The 20,557-nt window shown below is 38.1% G+C and overlaps 3 protein-coding genes across 3 annotated transcripts; 2 read left to right on the top strand and 1 right to left on the bottom strand.

Annotated features, from left to right (window-relative positions):
- Positions 1 to 36: 36 nt before the first annotated feature.
- On the bottom strand, positions 37 to 13,334 carry ints11 (integrator complex subunit 11). Its single transcript, XM_022195181.2, has 17 exons — positions 13,123 to 13,334; positions 12,793 to 12,890; positions 11,516 to 11,589; positions 11,189 to 11,417; positions 10,967 to 11,065; positions 10,850 to 10,884; positions 9,577 to 9,715; positions 9,401 to 9,465; positions 8,836 to 9,025; positions 8,658 to 8,741; positions 8,488 to 8,577; positions 7,388 to 7,550; positions 7,164 to 7,274; positions 6,159 to 6,220; positions 5,342 to 5,484; positions 4,310 to 4,439; positions 37 to 331 (listed from the first exon to the last, which is right to left on the bottom strand). The coding sequence occupies exons 1-17, from the start codon at positions 13,148 to 13,150 to the stop codon at positions 266 to 268; spliced, it is 1,806 nt and encodes a 601-aa protein (XP_022050873.1). The 5' UTR covers positions 13,151 to 13,334; the 3' UTR covers positions 37 to 265.
- Positions 13,335 to 14,723: 1,389 nt separating this feature from the next.
- cptp (ceramide-1-phosphate transfer protein) lies at positions 14,724 to 17,685 on the top strand. Its single transcript, XM_022195183.2, has 3 exons — positions 14,724 to 14,831; positions 14,953 to 15,105; positions 15,855 to 17,685. The coding sequence occupies exons 2-3, from the start codon at positions 14,972 to 14,974 to the stop codon at positions 16,375 to 16,377; spliced, it is 657 nt and encodes a 218-aa protein (XP_022050875.1). The 5' UTR covers positions 14,724 to 14,831; positions 14,953 to 14,971; the 3' UTR covers positions 16,378 to 17,685.
- Positions 17,686 to 18,386: 701 nt separating this feature from the next.
- Positions 18,387 to 20,493, top strand: ubxn10 (UBX domain protein 10). Its single transcript, XM_051949033.1, has 2 exons — positions 18,387 to 18,496; positions 18,622 to 20,493. Exons 1-2 carry the CDS (start codon positions 18,402 to 18,404, stop codon positions 19,382 to 19,384), a joined length of 858 nt encoding a protein of 285 aa, XP_051804993.1. The 5' UTR covers positions 18,387 to 18,401; the 3' UTR covers positions 19,385 to 20,493.
- Positions 20,494 to 20,557: the final 64 nt, after the last annotated feature.

The raw sequence follows: 20,557 nt of genomic DNA on the forward strand, positions 1-20,557 counted from the left end.
TTACACAAAATAAAGGTTGAAATCAGAATTTCAGTGTCTGTTTTTTGTTTTTCTTTTTATAAATGAGTCTATGAAAAGACTCAATCCAATAACAATAAACGGGAGCAGGTTCAGACTTGCTGTTGTTGAAGTTTACAGGTGAAGATCAGAGATTTTTTTTTTTGCACAGAGGAGATGTTTTAAGCCTATAAAAGAATGACTACAAAAGAACTGTTTTTAGTCTGAATTTGCTTTGAAATGTTCATCGTTGTGGAGCAGAAGACATTTAGCAGAGTCCAGATGGAAGCCCCTTTTTCAGCAGAGTGGAGAGGAAGCTCCCCAGGTCTTCATCCTGATGAGAAGAAAAAAACAAGAAACACTGTAAGAAATGACACAGTAAACAACATTTTTTTTTTTACTGTAACATGAATTAACATGAACCTCCCCAACAATGAGAGGAATTTCAACCTAGTTACCTCATGATTGCTTAACTTAAATGCTTCAGAAGCAACACATTGTCACACATCAGACAAGTGATTTAAAAAAAAAATGTATTAAAGGGACTTAAGAAGCAGAAATGCAAATATTAATTTAAAAATGGTCCTCTTGGAATACTTTCCTTTGTCCTGTATGCTCATATCCTACATGTCATATTTTATATAGAAAAATTATGACAGTGAATTTGGTCTTTAACTTGTGATTTTTATTCTTTTATACCTGAAAGATATTCTGATTTGGTGTTACACAGAAGTGAACCAAGCCTGATAAAGTTTTCTAAAGCTCAAAGATGGTTAGTCTATATTAACATAAAGGAAAGAAAAGCAAACACTGTCACGTTTTTGAAGGTAGAACGTGAGGATAACGTGCTTTTTTTGCAACAAAAAATGACCACATATTCCGATATCCTTCAGACACATAAAGTCTAAGTCGATTTTATCCCATCACCATAACCATCAAATCATCAGAGACCATCTGCTCGATCATCTCCGTCATTTGCTTGCTTATTGCCATCTATAAAAAATAAGAGTTGTTGAGATATTGTTGTTTAAACTTAGTCTCAAGTTTCAATGTGCAAGAATATGTACAGAAAGGCAATTTAAAGAATAATTATCTTGGAAAGTATTTGATAAATCAAGCTAAAATTTCAACTCTGGTCTTATGACATACAATTTACAGGCAAATCAGAAATGGTTGAGCAGAAATAACTCAAATTATCTGGATGATCTGAGATGGAATGACACAAACGTAGTTTTTCTTTTCGTTTTTTGCTGATGACATGCACGTTTTCCTGCACGTTGGATCCTCTGATTCTGGTATGCCGAGTTTTCTCAGTGACCATTTTTCTGTTGCCAAAAGCTGGATGTTGAACAAATCCCTTCAGCTCAACTCTGACAGAACAAAGATATGTGTTACTCTATCGCAGCACATAAATAGACTCTAAGATCAGCTGATTTGCTTTCAGATCATATCAAGTATGGTTTTATACCGATGTCAGTCCCTTCCTGCACGCAACAAGGAGAGTATAAACACGACATCATCTTAGAAATATGTCTATTTTAGCTTTTAAGATGACAGAGATTATTTTATAAGCTCTTACTTCATCATGCTTAGATTACTGTAACAGCCTTTTTATCTGCCTGAGCAGGAAGCTACTGATTGACAGCAGTTAGTGCAAAAATCAGCTGCTAAACTTTGAATCAGAGCCAAGAAATGTGGTCTTTTGTCTGCCCGGAGGCCGGTTGAAAACTAACGAGGACATTTAGAGTCCCGAGATTCTGTGGTGATCTACCTGGGTAATTAGGCCGGTTTAGTCATTGATCTCTTTTAGGTCTCTACTTAAAATAGTTTGTTGGAAAGCCGTTACTGAGTCTGAGTTTTAATTTCCTTTCAACTGTTTTGTTTCTTTCAATAATATATATATATTTGATCTTTTCTAACACTCTGTTGAGTTTTAGACTTTGTGGGTTCATCTGTCTTTTCAGTTCTAATTATTTTATGACTTGTCGGTTTTATTTTGAGGCACTTTGTACATTGGAATTTCAAAACTCTGCTGTTAATAAAGATGCATATTATTATTACTATTTTATCCTTTATTTTTCATATTAAATCCTCCCTGTACTATCCATAGTATTTTAAGCACAACCTTCAAAACATATTTTTATGCCATTTTATGACAAAAAACCTTTAAATCATTGTATCCTGAATTCTGACAATAAAACAGCTATTTAAACTTAGTTTTATTTATTTTTCAGCCAAGTTTTTCAGTACAACTGTGAATAGTCAAAATCTTTACAGAATATAGTGATTTGTGATATCTGTAACAAAAATCCCCTGAGACAACAGATTTTTTTTTAAAGATGTGTAAACAGCAAAATATTTGATGGCAGATACTTATCTGTGGCATTTTTAGTCCAATAATTTTGGTTGGCTGTAATTCAGTGTGCAGATGCTACATTTTCCCCTCTTTAACTCCTTTGACCTGTACATGACATAAATGCAGTACAGGATCTCTTTTGGCGTTTATGATCAACATTAATAACATAATGTTGAATTTATAGATGCTTTTTCCTACTAAAAAACACCCGATGTAAACCTCCCTCTAGTGTTTTTACAGCTATAAAAAAAGAGTTAGAAAGTTACAGGTACTTACTACATGCTGAGACTTTCTGAGAAAACATTTCATCTATAAACTGTTATAACAGATTATTCATGTTCTTATGGTTCGTATAGTTCCAATGATATTCAAAGTATTCGTGGGATCTTGGGTTTAAGGTAACCGTCTATCACATCTGTAACACACTTTTTTAAGAAATAAAAGTAAAACTAGAACACAAAGAAGAAAAGAACATCTTTCTTGTTCTTTATTCTGTGTTCTACACAGAACGCATGAAGCCACAGAACCTCCCTCCTTCCATTGCGCAGTGACTCACTTCAGCAGTCTACTTTTATGCTATTGTCACTTTCAAAGCCCCTATTCTCTTACTGTACACCCACACACGTGCACCTTCTGGTTGAACCGTTGCCATCAGGCCTGTGTGGCACATACATAACTTAACTGCCATTCCCTCAGCGGTGTGGTCACAGCGGGTTTCACCCAAAATGTTTACTATTGCCAGGCACAGATTAGAATCTAGAACAGGAAACAGTGCGATTATCTTTAACCTTTATCACTGTCTTTGTGTTAAAGATGGATCCCTCCTTCTCAGCTGCTTGTTTTATTTGATTGTACAATTATAATAATAGAAACCAGAACAAATTCCAGTTAAATCACATTAAAATCAGAAGCTATTGATGATGATAACTCGCCTATATGCTGTGGTTCTCTCTGTGACTATGTGGGGAATGTCTGAATGAAGCCACAAGAGAAAACAACTTAAAAGTGACTTTAGTCCAAATGACAGAATGCCATCACTTTGACAGCAATTTTACAAATTTAATGAAACATATTTAACTCAGATCTTCACAGGTAATGAAAGCATTTGAGAACAGGTCTATAAAATTAAATATTTGTGTCCTGACTGCTCACAAAAACACCAGATACAGATTTGGTCCCACAACGGGTGAAAGTGTTTAATCTTTTCAAATGAGAGAGAACTGCGAAAAACAGTACATTTCCTTTTTTCTTTGTATTTCAAAGCGCACTTTTTATTCTCATTATTTTTTTCATAACACAGTTATGTTTATCCCTCAAAAATTAAGAGATGCATGCAACTGAATACATATTTCAATCTAATACCGTTATGCAATATTGGAAGCTGGGTGCATTGAAAGAGACACTTAGTGAAATTAGTTTTCCAGTGAAGTGCCACTGAACCACTGCAGAAAAACAAGGCGCAACCAGCAGGTAAAAAGTTTCAGTGAAACCTGAAATAATGGAAAATCGTGTCGAATAGGATGTAGATGTTTGTTTCATTGTTCAAGGTTAGTCCTCATCGCCTCAGGAGTTTCTACTGCACTTTCTCCCAACTTTTTATTTATTTATACATTAAACCTTTTACAATATACAGTGCCTGAAAAAGTATTTGCCCCCCTACAGAAATGTTCTGCTTTTGCATATTTGTCACATGTATTTCCTCTCTGTTTCATACATGCAAATTAAAAAATAGTTATAAAATTAGGTGGGAGCTCGATTGTATGTATATTACTTTCACTTTTCATGTCTTCAACCTATCGTGTTTTTGCCCCAGCTTTCTGAAAAATGAATTTCTTCATGTGGGACAATAGAGATCTCAACTCAAAACATCTGATTCAAGGCGCTTAAACGGCCTTTCATGTATGACTAGAATGTTAAAATTAACACGCCACTGCAGGGGCAATGACGACATTTTACCTGATAACTCCAGGAAAGCAGCAGGACTTTGGCGTTACTGTCTTCGGCAGAGGAGGAGACTTTGATGACGATGGACTCCACCATGACTGTGCCATCAGGAAGGTGCTGGATGGTGTAACCTTTCAAAACACTGAAGCAAACAGAAAAAATGCACAAGGAAGAAGTTAAATGAAATACAACCAATTATACTGCAAAATGTAGCAGATGTAATACTGCACAGAAAGCACAAACATCCAACAGTAAAGGGGTAGGCATGTCCTGATCAAAGTTTAGATATTTTTTTCAGATAACTCATACTTCAAATAAAGCTATTAAAATCAATCTGATGTAGATGGAGCGATGCAAACACAGGCATAGGGAAACCGTTTAGAGGTCTGTCTTGATTGAATCGGTATTGGCCCTGAAAAATCACATCAGTTGACACCTGATGTAAACCTCACTCTAGTCTAAAACAGGCAGAAACGCTCCGGCTTGGCAGTTTTGGCTCTCAGATTCTGTATCAGAACCAGCAGCAGGATTTACTAAAGCTTCAGGTAGAAATCACAGTCTGCTGCCTCTGACTCTCTCTCATGGTCCCTCGCCCACTCGCTCCACTCAGAGATGTAATGAACACTAAGGTGGAGGATTTTTCAGCTTCTGGTTCTCATGTAACACCGCTGTGCGTGTCTGTATATAAAACATGTTGTGATTACAAGCAGTATAATGGCTCAAGCTGCTATAATGTCATATATTACTTATGACATCAAATGGATCAGGCTAAGGTTTGGGCCAATACTGATCAGTTTCAAAATGTCTTGATTTGGATCTTTGAAATCAGATCGGTACATCCCTCGTAAAGGGTAACAAACACTTAATGCTCAAGTCGTAATTATACTGAGAGAACCTACAACAGACTGGATGCGAGAACAGGAAGAAAACAAGGAGAACTACTGATATGTCCGCAGGAGGAAGGTAGACAAAGTCAAGGGTGTACATGAATTGCAAATGAATGCAGATGAAATGTGAGATGGAGACAGCCACTGCTCCTCTCACCTCTTGAGGTGTGTGTAGATTCTGTGGAGTGTGTCGGGGTCGCTGTGCGGGTCCTGGAGCTGCACGCGGCAGGTGAAGCGTAACTGATGTTCGTTGAGGCCCAGCTCCTTCAGGGCCTGCTCTGACGACACCAGCTTCAGACTCTGTGCTCAGAAAAACGTCAAGTGGGTAAATAATGGTAATAATATGATAAATTATGATTGAAAAGTAAGAAACTGAAGATCACAAATGAAAGGGCTACAGATACAGTCAGTGGGCAGTTTATTAGGTGCACCTAGCTACAACTGTAACAAAAATGACTGATGCCGGCATTGATATATACTACTGTTCAAAAGATTTGGGGTCACTTAGAAATTTCTATATTTTTTCAATGAAAATAACATTAAATTAATCAGAAATACAGTCTTGACACTGGTAATGTGGCAAATGACTATTCTAGCAGGAAACATCTGATTTTTAATGGAACATCTCCATAGGGGTACAGAGGAACATTTCCAGCAACCATCACTCCTGTGTTCTAATGCATTGTGTTAGAGAATGGTGTTGAAAAGCTAATTGATGATTAGAAAACTCTTGTGCAGTTATGTTAGCACATGAATAAAAGTGTGAGTTTTCATGGAAAACATGAAATTGTCCGGGTGACCACAAACTTTTGAACGGTAGTGTAAATGTGGTGGATAAAATAGAGTACAGATAAAAAAAACAAAACAAACAGCAAACTGAACAACCCTTAGGGAGGTAACATTTACTGCAGGACTACTATGGCAGTTTTAACTTGGTGTTCCTAATAAACTGGAAACTAAGTACGTGTACTTACATTTTCTTTCATGATCAGGGTTCCATGCATGGTGCGAGGTTTTTTAGGATCAGGTAGGGACCCTTCAACATAATAACATCGTTACAAGCCAATAAATAAACAAATAAATAATCAGACTAACACGCATACTGATGTTCAAAACTGGACGAAATAGTAAAAGGCAAAATGACATCTTGCTAGAGAGAAAGTATGTGTGCTGCATCTCAGTGCACTGAAACCTAACAGTCCCTCCAAGAAAAGAGAGGCTACTCATCTTTATCAATAATTCAACAACTATATTGGAGCTGTCCTCCATTATGACTGGTCAAATGCATGTCAGCTAAGAGCTAACAATGTGTTGGAACAATAATAAATTACAGAACTGTTAGTGTATAATTATGTTTACATTACGAGCAATGTGCCTTCTGACTGTAAATTAGAGGCAGACAGTTTATTCTGAGTAAAACATTGTTTTTATAGTGTTTGTTTTGGTGCAATGGTTTGATTCATAATAATTCACTACTGTGCACAACTGTTAATGCTTCCACTCCATAATCACTGATGCCTGACTAAGGATAAAAAGTAGCTTTTTTAAAATCTGATGCAATACATGCAAGAAGCGTTGTGCTCGTCAAATAAACATATAATTTACAAATCTAACAGTACAACCAACATTACAGCTAGCTCAGGTAGCCACAATACTTTGGTGTAAGACTTAACACATGAAAATACAAAACATATTCCTCTGACACAACTTAGAAAGCTCAGAAACTGGAAAAAAGTCGGTCCTAACCAACGTGACTTTTCATTTTCTTTCATCCCCTCATAAATGGCATTTGTCATTCTGAAAACTAATTTGGGTCATGATACTGTACGGAGGTGGCACGAGCTGTGTAAAGCACGCTAAAAAACCACCTCTTTCAAAGCAAGAGAAGTCAAAATGTCAGGTCAAACCATTAGAAATCTGAAGTGAAACTATGTAGGCACTCAGCATGTAACCCAGTGATACCACAGAACAGAAGATACCTCCAAGGGCCATCTCCCTCTTCAGCAGGCTGAGTGAGATATCCACGGGTACGCTGGGGTTAGTCGTTATTGTCGCCGTTTCTCCGTTGGCCGGCATGTAACAGTCTATGCCTGCCATTTAAAAACAGAACCATTATTAAGGCTGGAAACTCCGTCTCCCCTGACTTATTGTAAACATCACTGATGTGAGCGTCGTCTTAAAGTGTGACTACAGCTGCACTCACTGAACTCCTGCTCAATCTTGCCCTTGAGGAACTCCATTTTTACTGCCTCCCCATGTACCAGCAGCATGTTGCGAGGCTCCGCCATGCGAATGAGCTGCATGATGCCCTTTGCGTCTGCATGTGCGCTGAAGGACATGTACTCCACCTGCAGCTTCACATCCAACTGCAAGGTGTGAAAACAAACTCAGTTGCAAACTCATATAGGCAGTCACATTTATTAGGTACAAGATCTACTATATTAATTAAGGATTTACATGTTTACTCATTTTCAGAGAAACTAAATCTTTTATTTCATGGTAAGACTGGCTACTGTTTTCTGCCTCACACATATGGGTGTGTTATAGTTAGGATACTAAATAGAGAACTTAGAATGGGGTTACAGTTTGACAAAGCTTCTTTCTCAGCATATAAAGAATAGACTTGGAGTTTCTGATATTATTAAGCATTCCATAGGTTACACTTTATGAAATGTTTCAAATAAATCAATGGAAAGTGTTTTGTGTTTGCTGTCACGCAATAGAGGGTGTCAGTCTTGTATTTCTCTGTCAGAAAAAGATCCCTAAGAGAAGTCATCCCTTAGGAATAGATTAAAACTGAAAAACAACCCACAAAGTGTTTGTTTATCTTCAGAAAAGTCAAAGCTGTTTTTTTTCCGCTACAAAGAATCAGAGGCAGCGATGAATGTTGTTTTTCACACTGATCACAATTAGTCCTTCCCTCAGGGTGTTCATGTATGAAACTACTGCCTGAAGGTGGTTAGCTTTCCTAATCTCAGAGCTTTAAAGAACTATTTCACTGCACCTGACTGTGAAATAGTCACTACATATAATTGTGTTCTTTAGTTTTCCCACCTGCTCCCAGTCTTTATATGAAGCTAACTGATTCCCTGCTGTTTCCAGGCTGTACGAGTCAAGCTACCCATTTAACTCCCCACAAGAAGACAAATAAGCATGTGGGCCTGGATCTTTTACAATCTCACCATTAACTGATACAAGTGACAGGAAAGATGAGAGAGGATGTCATGAATACAATGTGATTGTATCTGCTCAGCTGACACTAATGAGTCTCTTTGTTGGAGGAAAATAAATCAATAATCTTACTGTGGCTCTTCCTTCCATCTCCAGCTTCCTCTGTCCATTTAGGATCTTATGACCGATTGTTCCTTGTACACAATACCCAGGCATGATTACCTATGGAAAAAAGTTCTTTCTTTTTAAGTTTCAAAAGTTGCTACTCAAACACTTGCTGTGCATTTGCCTACAAGACTCACCATGTTCTTCTCATTGCCTGCCCATTTCTTGAATATCTGCAAAGACTGCCCAGCATGCAGCATCCCTGGTGTGGCAAACACCACCTGAAAGCATAAACATCGCTGCACTGCACTGCCGTTTGAATTTTCCAATAAGCTTTTTAAAAATTCACACCTTGCAGGAAAAAAACAGACTCACCATAGGTCCAGGATTATCAGCATAGGAGCGATCAAACGCCTTGATGTGCTTAAATTCAAACATGTTTCTCTGTACAAAAGTTTTCCGAATCTTCTGGTTGGTCCAAGTTATGAAAAGCTTGTAGTAATGATTAGCTTTCTCCGTCAGCCCGGTGGAGAAGTAGATTGGGGCCTTCAGGTTCATTCTCTCCCTGTGTTAGGAAAAGAGGTAATTACAGTGCCTGTCCAGCCAGCCAATTATAAAGCAAATACACCACCATTACTACATCAAATTTAAAAATAAGATTACCACTATTTTAGGGAGCCGTCCAGACAAATGTGTGACCTTTTTCTATAGCAATCATGTACAATTACTTCTCACTGACAGCCCTTTTTATTATTAATTGGAATGCCAACGAAGACAGGCCAGAAAAACGGAACAGACTGTGATTATCTCCACACACTACTGCCTTTGCTCTCTTGTTTCTAGTGATCTCCTTGCTCTTAAAAAAAAGCCTATGATGGATGCATTTATGAAAAGCTTATGTCTCATTGCTACTGGGGTGCCTTTTTAAATTGAACTCTACCAAAATGTTTCCAAGAGGATGCAGAGTTCTTGTGCTCGTCCAAGGGCAAAAACTGGAATGAGAACCTGGAAGGTTTACAAGAAAACAAGAAAATATAGCTTAGAAAATATGGAAAAATAAAATAAAAACAAATCTTCCATGGCTAAATACAATATTCAACTAAATATATTTTTTACCTTTCCGCCTCTTTCTATGCTTTCATGCACTTTCTTCAGAAAGTCCCTCTCTCTGCATCTCTTTGAGTCGCGGATGGTGGTGGCGTACGTAGATTCTGAGATGAGGATGTCCGGACGGCACTTATCGATCCATGCAGCTCTACAAATATGCAACACAAGGATGAAGAGTTTATTTAAGTTTTTTTTTCATTATTTTTGCTATTTTCTAAAGTGTAGACAATAATGAACATCTCAAAATTAATTCTATAATAAATATGGAAGTACCTCGTGCGAAAAAAACGTGCAGACAAAAAGTTTTCTTTGACAACAGCTGCACATTCTGTCAAGCATCGTCATGTGGTTGTCATTTAGAGCTTTTCTAACAACCTTTTAGAGGCATTTCTTTGCTGTTTTTCCTTCACTCTGCAGTCAAACTCATCTCAAACCAGCTGGGTCTAGGTGGGTGATTGTGGATCATGTGATGCAGCACTGCCTCACTCCGTTTATTGGTTCAAAAGCCCTGACAAAGCCTGGAGGTGAGTTTTGGCTCAAACTCTAATTAGTGATGGTCCCACTAAGCTCAAAGCAGATTAATGTAAATGTATGCATTTATTTTACAGTGACTGTTAAAACCTGAAATTTCTTTTCAACTGCCCACAAGTTTTACCAGTACCAGAAGGCTACTGCTGACTTTACATACTATAGACATTTTACTGTTTACATTGTTTATTATTATCTTCTCTCTGCTCTGTGCAAACACAGCCTGGACTACAAACAATTAATCCCCTAATGTTTGTCATGTGACTGAGTCACTCTTGGCTTCTAGGTTGCTCCTAGAAGCAGTGAATTAGTAGCATATATGTAAAAAAAAAAAAAAAAAACTAGCAGATTTTTAAATAAGACCTGTAGAATACAACAACTTTGATTAAATATGATGATTTTATGCTTCAATTAGGTTAATTTTTCCAAAACAAAGCAAAAGTCACATCTGCTATGTTCAAAGACTATCAGCAAGGTGGAACTCCAATGATTGTTTGTGCATTTATGATATTGACCTTGATAAATTGTGTAATATTTGTAAGTTTGAAACAATCACTTGCCTTTGGTTTTGGGATTCAGAGATTTTATAATTTTGATGTCTTCGGTTATATTCTACGCTTTTGAAAATTGCAAAAAGTAAAAAAGAACATTCTGCAAAGACAGGTGTGTCAAAACGTTTGACTGTTAGTGTAGATAAGAATTTTTCCAAAAGATTTCCAGAAGACTGATAAAAAAACACACTCAAGCTACTTACCCTAAATGTCTGTCTGGTGTCATGTTATAGTCTCCCTAAAATGAGAAAGACATTATTGTAAGATTGCAGGTGTTAAATTCAGCAAATGTGACTCGCTGCATGCTTGTTTCTACTCACAGTGTAGACTACAGACTCCGATCCCACTTTGATGTGCACCATGGCAGCTCCCAGGACATGGCCTGCATAGTACGCCTTGATCTCCAGCTCATCATCCACCTGCCAGCAGCACAACAGAAACAGCTTGATTTACCATCAAATGCGATGAGCAGCTGGTGCTGAAAATATGTGATTAGATTTCATGTTTGTCGGAGAACGTCAAAAATGATGGCAGCACAGCACCTGGACAGTTTGGTGGAGGTTCAAAGGAACCACTTTTTTCATGCAGTCCTTGATCATCTGTGATGTGAAGAAGTTGGTTTCTCCCTTTTTGTCAACTGTGATTTTCCGGAAATCTTCCAGTAAAATGGGACAGATGGCCTTGGTGGGATGGGTCATGTAGATGGGTCCATCATAGCCCACCATCTCACTCATGTAGGGCAGAGCACCACAGTGGTCCAAGTGGAAATGGCTGAGAACGGAACAGATGCAGTCATGTAAAAACACAGAATGCAGGAAGTGTTGAGTTAGAAAGGGTTCAATGGTCTGGATGATATTCAGACAACAAACCTGATGATCACACAGTCCAAGAAGTCTGTCAGACGTCCGTTCTGGGTAATATAAGAAAAGTCTGGGAAACGTCTCTGAAATGACAATACAAACCATCTAACTGACATCATACTGTAGAGGATCTTAGAAATGAGACACACACTATGAAATTAAGCTTTTAAATAAAGGCTTTCAAAAGAAAACACCCTTCTGTAATAACATTCACGAGAGACAATTTTTAAGTGTAGAGAAGAGAGATAATTCAATACTTTTCAAGTATGATTATTTACGTCTTTGTTTAATCTGCTTTAATGTACTCTGTTCCAGTAAGTCTTTGAAATGGCGCAAAAAATAACATCCAATCATCCAAAACCTAAAGCTATTCAATTAACAATAGCAAATACTTCTACCATTAACATGTGAAGACAGAATATTTGGATTTTTGGGGGAGTTTAAAAACTGATTAAATAATGGTCAAAACACTTTCTGGCATTTCCTAGGGATTAACTAATTCATCATTCATCTTATTTTTAGTTATAAAGTTAATATAGCTGTGTTATAACAGGGGTGGCTCAGTGGTTTTTGGGTCGCAGTGTTGTCTCACAACCAGAAGGTCCTGGGTTCAAATCTCGGCCTGGAATCTTTCTGTGTAGAGTTTGCATGTTCTCCATAGGTGTTCACCGGGTGCGACGGCTTCTTCCCACAATCCAAAAACATACTGAGGTTAATTGGTAACTCTGAATTGTTCGTAGGTGTGATCGTGAGTGTACTTGTGTCTCTATGTGTAGCTATGAGATAGACTGGTGACCTGTCCAGGGTGTGACAGACTGGAATAGACTCCAGCCCCCCCACGACCCTAATGAGGATTCAGGGGTGTATAGATAATGGATGGACTCACTGGATAAATTCTGAAGAAAAAGAGCAGTTTTTCCACCACATTGTGCTGCAGGACTGAGCAGGAATCAGGTACCACAACACCTCAGTAAGGGGCAGTGGCTCATGACCTGGATTGTTGACTACCATACAGCAACATTGCAATATTCCTGGGTCTTTATACACTTTTAGCGCTTTTTAATTCTTTATCTGTAACATGTGTCATGCATGTGAGCCACTGGATACCCGACTTTTCCCAGTGGGACAAGTAAAGTGTTTATCCAATTAAAGAGCCTAGTTTTGTTGTTGTTGTTGTTGTTGTAAAATATGAAATCGAACCGAGACAAACCAATGTTGAAAACGAGTCATACTGTTCTCCCACACAGCAGCGGTAATATCTCTGGTAAATGCTCTCCTTGACTTACATCATCGTTGTATCCCATGTGCATCCCACAGTCCAGCATGATGTTTTTCCCTCCGATAGAGACCAGGATGCAGCTACGGCCGACATCCTGTCCAGCACCTTGGAGAGGGAACACACAAGCTTCAAACACACCGATTCAGCAGCTCCAACTAGTTAACAGGTGCTAAACAGTGAAACTCAGAAGCTGTTTTAGACCGCAATTACGAAAAACACACTTTACTGCTTTTCAAAAAGAGACACACAGACATTTAAACTAGCGTTAAAGTTGTCTCGCTAAACGGAATGTTGACGGAACCAGCTTAGCAGATGCTAGCTTAGTAGCTCTACTCACCGAGCGGTGTTACGTTAATTTCAGGCATGTTTTCTCATTGGAGTAGGCTACTTTTGTAGACAGATAAAAAACAGCAAGGCAACCAAAACAACCTGGCTGACTCTGATAAATACCACTGAACTAGAAAGAAAAGTTTGTTGTCTGCAACTTGTACACATGCGAGTGATTTCATACGCTGACTTTTGTTAGCAGCGTCAAGCTAACCGCTAAACGTACCACTTCCAATTGGTATTTTCAAAATAAACCTCCTTTGAAAGAAGACCGCTGCAGAGATCAGAAGTGAAATGTAACTGAGTAAATATACATAAGTATTATTCTCACCTACCATTTTCAAATATTTTTTATACTCCTCAATTCTTACAATATGCTATATTTTTGGAGGATTTTTTTCATTTATATGACAACGGTCCCCACAAGTAACTTTGAATATGAACACGAAATTTAACACAAATATTAAATGATGTATTATTAAAGGTAATAGATTAATAGAAAGGAGGCCTTGCTTTTACCATGTGCAGCATAAGTAATGTGAATATTTCTTTTACCTCTGTTTCAGAAATGCACTTGAACTGCTTGGCAATAGGACTATACTTTGAAATGTGATTCAGTGGACCTGTGAATAATGAATATGTTTTTATTATTTTGACAGTTATTTTTCCAATTAATTAATAGTTTATTCCATTAAGTGTCATGTAATTTTTTTCAAAACCAGTAAAGTCTTTAATTTTCTTTCAGAGAACAAATCAAAAACAAAAACAAAACAGTAAAAAGTTTCATGGTGTCACAGTGACATTTGCTTTCATTGTTACAATTCAACTGCTGCTTCTTACTCTTTAAATAATAATACCTTCTGCTTACCCATCCACTGACATTTCATCTGCTCTCAGATGGCATTTTAGCCCACAGTTCATCCGCACTTTCTTTGACCTTGATGATTGTTGCATTCAGCCTGCGGGGTTTTAGCTATAAACAGTTCAAACTTGAAGCTTTCTTTAAATGTTTCTTCAACTACAGCCTCCATACAACATGTGCAAACAGCATACATTTTACCTTGACTGGTTACAGTGTTGCAGGAGCTAACTGTTTTTACCGAGCATAAAAATTCCAGTTTTGCTGGCACTGGGCACCTGCAAACTGGAGTAACATTGAAAACAATCAAATACTTGACATATTTATATCACAGGGGAAATGTAAATTTGTGAGTTCATCATATTTTACTTCCAGCTGTCTATTCATTTGTTTTAATATTATGGCTATTCTTAATGGTTTTATTTATTTATTTTTCTTCTTTAATTCATTGTGTTGTCTAAATACATGTGTTTTTGCTTGCTTGTTTGTTTTTGTTTCAATGGCAGATTCTAATTGTCAATGTATTCTAAGTAAAAATAAACATGGAATGAATTCATGAAATTTTAGTTTAATTATGCACCTTTTCTCCAGAATTAGTATTAATTTCTGTTTTAAATTAAGTTAAGTTAATTAAGTTAAACAAGTTTAATTTTTTAGTCTTAAAGTGCTAAATTTCCAGCACCTTTATATTGAAGGTAAAGTTTCCAGCTTCATGTTTTTATGGATCGCGTCTGCGCAGTAGAAGCGAATGAGGCTGGAGTCTGCGCAGTAGAGACGGATCACAGTGACCAAGAGCTGCTGTTTCATAGTCGACGAAGAGAAATGCTCAGTTTTCCTTTCACGTTTAAGTTTTCCTGCAGGTAACGCGTTCACCATTTGTTTGTTTACCTCAGTATTTACGCGAGTTGCGACATACAGTTTGTTGGTAGCTGTTCAATAAATTTTCCCATTCATTTGTTGCATATTCGTTCTTGTCGACAGCACTTCCTTGTAGAAAACCATGGCTGGTTCTGTGGCTTCAGACGACCAGAAATTCTGCTTAACGGAGGTGCTCGACACTTTTAAGTTGTGTCTGTCCGAAAATAAAGAAGTCTATCTTGAACACTACGTCGCTGGCTGGCGTGGACTTGTAAAGTAAGTGATATATGGTCAAATATTTTGCAAATGTTGGTCCACCATACTCATAAAACAAGTATTCAGTAAGAAAAGGCACTAATGCGTGAGCGTAAAATCCTCTAATGTAAGTAGAAATCCTGCATGGAAAGCCTGCTAAAGTTCAATATAAGAGGTAAACAAATTGCATGTAAAGACTCAAAAAGTTCACTGTTTTCATTTTTTGACATTTCTCTGATCTTTATTTGCTGTAACATATTAGATAATCTAAACAATCATCATACAATCATTTAAAAGGTGCTGGACTTTCTCCATATAAGGTGTCAAATGTTGATAATTAAACAGATTAGAATCAATCAGTAATAGAAAATCAATACAAAATAATACTAATTATATTTTGAAAGATTAATACGCAGCCCAAATAAACAGAACAAGATATAGATAGATAGATAGATACACACACACACACACACACACACACACACACACACACACACACACATATATGTGTGTGTGTGTGTGTGTGTGTGTGTGTGTCGTGGAGTGAAATGTAAATGATCTCACTGCTGTACTGTGAAGTAAAAGTATAGAGTATTATAAAATGAGAAAAACTCAAGCTGTGCAGATTCTTGGAATTCCTTGTGTGACCTGAACTGATCATAATTTGTAGAAATAAAGGCATGGCGTTAATGTACATAGTACACTGAGCTGTACCAGCTGACTAAAGGTCATATTGGTGTTATCTGAGTGTTTGTTTCTCCATGTAACAGGTTTCTGAACAGTCTGGGAAGTGTGTTTGGCTTCATTTCAAAAGATGCTGTCAACAAGATCCAGGTCCTGGTGAACTACCTGAACGGGGAGAACGGCTCTCAGTACGTCACAGTGCAGTCGATGGTAAAGTACGAGCTGGACAATGAACTTGTGGACCTGACCAAGAGAGGCAGCCATCCAGAGTCCGGCTGTCGCACTCTGCTCAGACTCCACCGTGCACTCAGGTGGCTGGAGCTCTTCCTGGAACGCCTTCGCACCAGCACAGAGGACAGCAAGACGTCTGTCATGTGTGCAGAGTCATACAATGAGTCCCTTGCCCTGTACCACCCATGGGTGGTCCGTAAGGCTGCGGGCATGGCGTTCTGTGTGCTCCCTGGGCGCCCCGCTTTCTTCGAAGTGATGAATGTTGGCCCACCAGAGCAGGTCGTGGCCATGCTCGGGGAGGCACTACCTCTCATCTCTGAGGTTTACCAGATCACAGAGGAACTTTATGCTCAGCATCTCCTGCTGGACTTACCGTAGACAGGAAGAAGAGCTACAACTGTCACCTCATGCTTCACCGTGCTGAAGGCTGTTGAGGCAGCTGCTATTGCAGTTTAGTGATTCAAGAGTTGTGTTACAATTAAATATAAATTCACTGACACTTATCTGAAGCTACTGCAGTTTTTAATACAGAATGCAGCATGTTTGACTATGTCTTGACATAACCCGCCTCTGAACAATCTTTTAAATATAGCGTTGTAAATTTATTCGATTTTAATTTAAATAGATGAATAGAACTAAAGTTGGGTTTTGAAGTATCTGCTTGCTGCTAAAAGCTGTGGGTTTCATACTTTATTAAACAAACAAACAAGAAAAACAAGTTGATATTTTTCATTTGGCAGTACAATATTTAAAACTAGGGAAGCAACAATGCATTTATTAATCAAGAACAAAACGGCAAATATTTGCTGCAGTTTCGGCGAAAGCTCTCGCCTTCCATGAAACTGTCAAGCAAGGTAATCAGCATCTGTCTAATCATTCTGTGTGTGAACAAAAGAACTCAAAACTAGTGTACTAACAAGAAGACATAATGAACATTTTTAAGATGTTTGCTTCCCAGATCTAAGAATTTGCTGGGTGTCTGGGTTTCACACAAGAAAAAATGTAATATTTGGGAGTTTTTGACAAAGACAAGACATTTGTTGACATGACAGACCTTTTTCACAGTGTTTCATGAAGCTTTATGGACCAAACAGTGAATTGAGAAAGTAACAAACTGGTTATTTGATATCTCTTGGACACCAATCATTATTTCTATGTGTCAGAGAAGTGCTTGTAATAATGTAATGTAGTAATAATCCCTTAATTCATATATTAATCTACATAACATTGGCACATTGACATGGTTTTATAGTAAAAATGCAGCTGAAATGTTCAAATAATTTACAAGAAATAAGTGCCAAACTACCAATATTAATTACAGAAGTAGAAAACAAACTCTGACATTAGTGTAGCTACAGATCTTTGAATTTAGGGAAACACCCAAAATCATCAACCCACATACAGGGAATTATCTTTTCTTTTGTTATTCTGTTAATGAATATTTGTTTTTTAGGGAACAAAAAAATCTTTGTGGTGTACTGTATGGATTATGATTTACATATATGTAGAAATGACAAAATATGCTATGTTTACTGCTGATGTACAGATTATAGGGCACAATGGGTAACACTATCTGAAATAAAGGACGTAAAGGTCTACAAGAATGTGCTGTACTTTATGTTATATATAATATATATTACGGGTCATTCATAAACAGTGTAACAATTAAAAGTGGGTTGATGATTATTTGAAACGTTTCTTAGATATTTTTTTTTGTTAGACTGATTTAAACAACATTCTGTTGTTTATTGCAGATGATGAAATGAGTTCTTGTGACTGAGTCTCTAAACTGTTTCCTGTAACCATCTTTTTAATACCACAAACCCCACAAACAGGCTGATAAAGCCAAGTATTAAGATTCTGACCTCATAGCTGCTCTGTTTGCAAGTATATTTGATCTTGCAGTAAAACTGTTAACAAAATGTGAGACACAGTGATATAGGCAAAGTAAGGTCATCCATCTGCCTTTGCCACTAATGCCACTGTGTACCTTGGCTTTTGTATTAATATGTTGATTTAAAGCTATAATCAGATGTAAAGAGCCTCCTTGTGAAAAGAAAAGTTTGACAAACACTGAGCCTTTTAATACAGTTGCCAATATTTAGCCACCACTTTACCAGCGAATCTCATAGGATTTTATTTGTGAGAAATTAAATATTTTCCATCAATTAAGGGATTTTTTAAAATATATATATACTCTGGACTCATTACAGTTCGTTTTTCAAGCCTTTTTTGTTTTGGTTTCAGGAATTCAACCTTAATTTTCAAATGAAACTTTTTGATCCAAATAAATTCTCCTTTAGTGTACTATACATAGCTGAAGAACATTAAATGTAACGAATTTAGCTGCGGTTCCCCGGCTCCAACACCAGGGGACGCTTCGCCTCCAATAGCAGGTCGTCATGGCAACCAGAATGTCATGGCAACCTTGTGACGCTCAAGAGCAGGAACCTCCTGCTCCAAGTAGAAACTCGGCGGAAAGTAATGCACACAAACGGTATTTTAACGTTCTAACCTGCCATTCAGCTACAGTAGCGTACATGTATACTTCAGACAGCCTCTAAAGCTCTCTCCAAGGCCGTTATTAACTTAACGATGACTTTCTTCACTGTTTTTGCAAAGGACTGAAGCCGAGAAACATCTGGGAACCTTCACTGACACTTTTCTGAACAGCAGCTTCTCGATGCATTTAACAAGGCCAAAGTCCTCCAAAGGGCGAAGCAGACCGGCCGTAAACAGCAGCAGCTCCCTGTATGCAGGTGAAGTAGGTAGTGTCCAGAGACCGCCCAGTTCTCCTGCGTGCAGCGGGCCGGACAGAAACCTCCGATCCCGGTCTCAGCCTACAATGTGGCCGCCTAGCCAGCTGAGCCAGGACCAGGTCTTTCACATGCTGCAACACGCTCCTGCAGCTCCGCCACAGTCCCTGAACAAGTACAAGGTCCTTCCATCCATAGAGAGGAGGCGTTCAGAGGTGAGTCCAGGGACGACCCTGGATAAAAACATGTCCAGGCTCAGTCTGTCGGATGATGCTGTGACCCAGACCTGCAGATCCGAAGGGGACCTCCGAGCCTGGCCAAAGTGCCCCGACGCAGCGCCAAAAGCAGCCGAAGAGGCCAGAGGCAGGGGCAGTCTGCTGCTGGCTGTCAGAGCACCATGTGGTAGAAGGTTTCAGCAGCACTTTGACCCCATAGACACTCTGCACACGGTGAGGAGCAGCGCAGAGGTCAGGTATGGAGACAGGTACGCAGAGGCTTTCATAGAGACCATGGATGTGCCCCGCAGAACCTTCACAGACCTGGACATGACTCTGGCACAGTGTGGCATCGTGAACAGATCAGTGCTGTGCATCTCTCAGAATAATGACAGCGAGGTGGAACATGAGTGAGCTGTGTGGTGGTATTTAACACCCCGTTCATTCACAAATACTATCTGACTTTCAATGTGCGTAATGGTGTATGTGCAGTTTTATATGCGGTTTTTATATTATTCTGCTGTACCACGTTTCCGTTAAATCAGTTAAAAACATGAATGTATAAGCCAAACATGATCCAAATCTGCTGCTTACACAAGTACAACATAAGTTTAATCCTCCAGTGCATAAACACAAAGGATCTACGTTACTCTGTAGTTTAAGACTATTTCAGATAGATTTTGTTAAAATGGAGTTATGAACCTCTCAAGTGTTGGGTTACTAAATATATATTTGGACACTGTTCACACAATAAAATCACTGCATTGTGTGAACAATTAATTTTTATACACTACCGTTCAAAAGTTTGTGGTCACTTACAAATGTTAATTTTGAAAGAAAAACTTTTTTTTTCAATGACAATAACATTAAATGATTCAGAAATACAGTCAAGGCATTGTTAATGTGGTAAATGACTACTCTAGCAGGAAACAGCTGATTTTTACCGGACTATCTCCATAGGGGTACAGAGGCCCATCTCACTAACCATCTCTCCTGTGTTCTAATGCTACATCATGTTAGCTAATGGTGCTGAAAGGTGAATGATTGGAAAACCCTTGTACAATTATACTAGCAGTTAAAAGCGTGAATTTTTATGGAAAACATGAAATAGCCCTGCTGAGTCAAATTTTTTGGAACGGTAGCATATGTATTATAGAACTTGGGATGCTCCATAAGGATGTTTTCTGAGGAAAAAAATATTTGACTTAAATTTTTAAAAAAAACAACCAAAAGTTCATTCATTCGACACTGAATTAATTCAGTGACTAAATCAAACAAAAACTCAAGGCAATCCTGTATGCTTTTAAATAATTACAGCCACATTATCACACTCCGTTTGCTACACCACACAAGTTTTACCAAATGGTGAGGAAAAAAAGCAAAATAAACTCTTGGATTTGCTGAATTAACAGCGGAATGATCACAATATGCTTTCACTATAAAAGTGAGAAATCAGAGTCTTGTTTTTCCTGGCACTATTTTCTTTGTGGTTTATAACTGCCAAATAAAATAGTTTCTCACGATGCACTGCGTTATACACATGAAGAATTCACCACACAACGACTATCCTGATTTTTCAGTGTGAAG

This window comes from Acanthochromis polyacanthus, chromosome 6, assembly GCF_021347895.1.
Source record: "Acanthochromis polyacanthus isolate Apoly-LR-REF ecotype Palm Island chromosome 6, KAUST_Apoly_ChrSc, whole genome shotgun sequence".
Classification (NCBI taxonomy): Eukaryota; Metazoa; Chordata; class Actinopteri; family Pomacentridae; genus Acanthochromis; species Acanthochromis polyacanthus.

Excerpts from the sequence above, each read along its gene's own strand:
- ints11 (XM_022195181.2), bottom strand. The coding sequence starts at position 13,150 with ATGCCTGAAATTAACGTAACACCGCTCG. Across the intron at positions 9,716-10,849 it reads ACACCAGACAGACATTTAGG|AGCTGCATGGATCGATAAGT; the intron begins GTAAGTAGCTTG and ends GCATATTTGTAG. Across the intron at positions 8,742-8,835 it reads CTGATAATCCTGGACCTATG|GTGGTGTTTGCCACACCAGG; the intron begins GTGAGTCTGTTT and ends TTATGCTTTCAG.
- cptp (XM_022195183.2), top strand. The coding sequence starts at position 14,972 with ATGGCTGGTTCTGTGGCTTCAGACGACCAGAAATTCTGCTTAACGGAG. Across the intron at positions 15,106-15,854 it reads GGCTGGCGTGGACTTGTAAA|GTTTCTGAACAGTCTGGGAA; the intron begins GTAAGTGATATA and ends TCCATGTAACAG.
- ubxn10 (XM_051949033.1), top strand. The coding sequence starts at position 18,402 with ATGGCAACCAGAATGTCATGGCAACCTTGTGACGCTCAAGAGCAGGAA. Across the intron at positions 18,497-18,621 it reads GAAAGTAATGCACACAAACG|GACTGAAGCCGAGAAACATC; the intron begins GTATTTTAACGT and ends GTTTTTGCAAAG.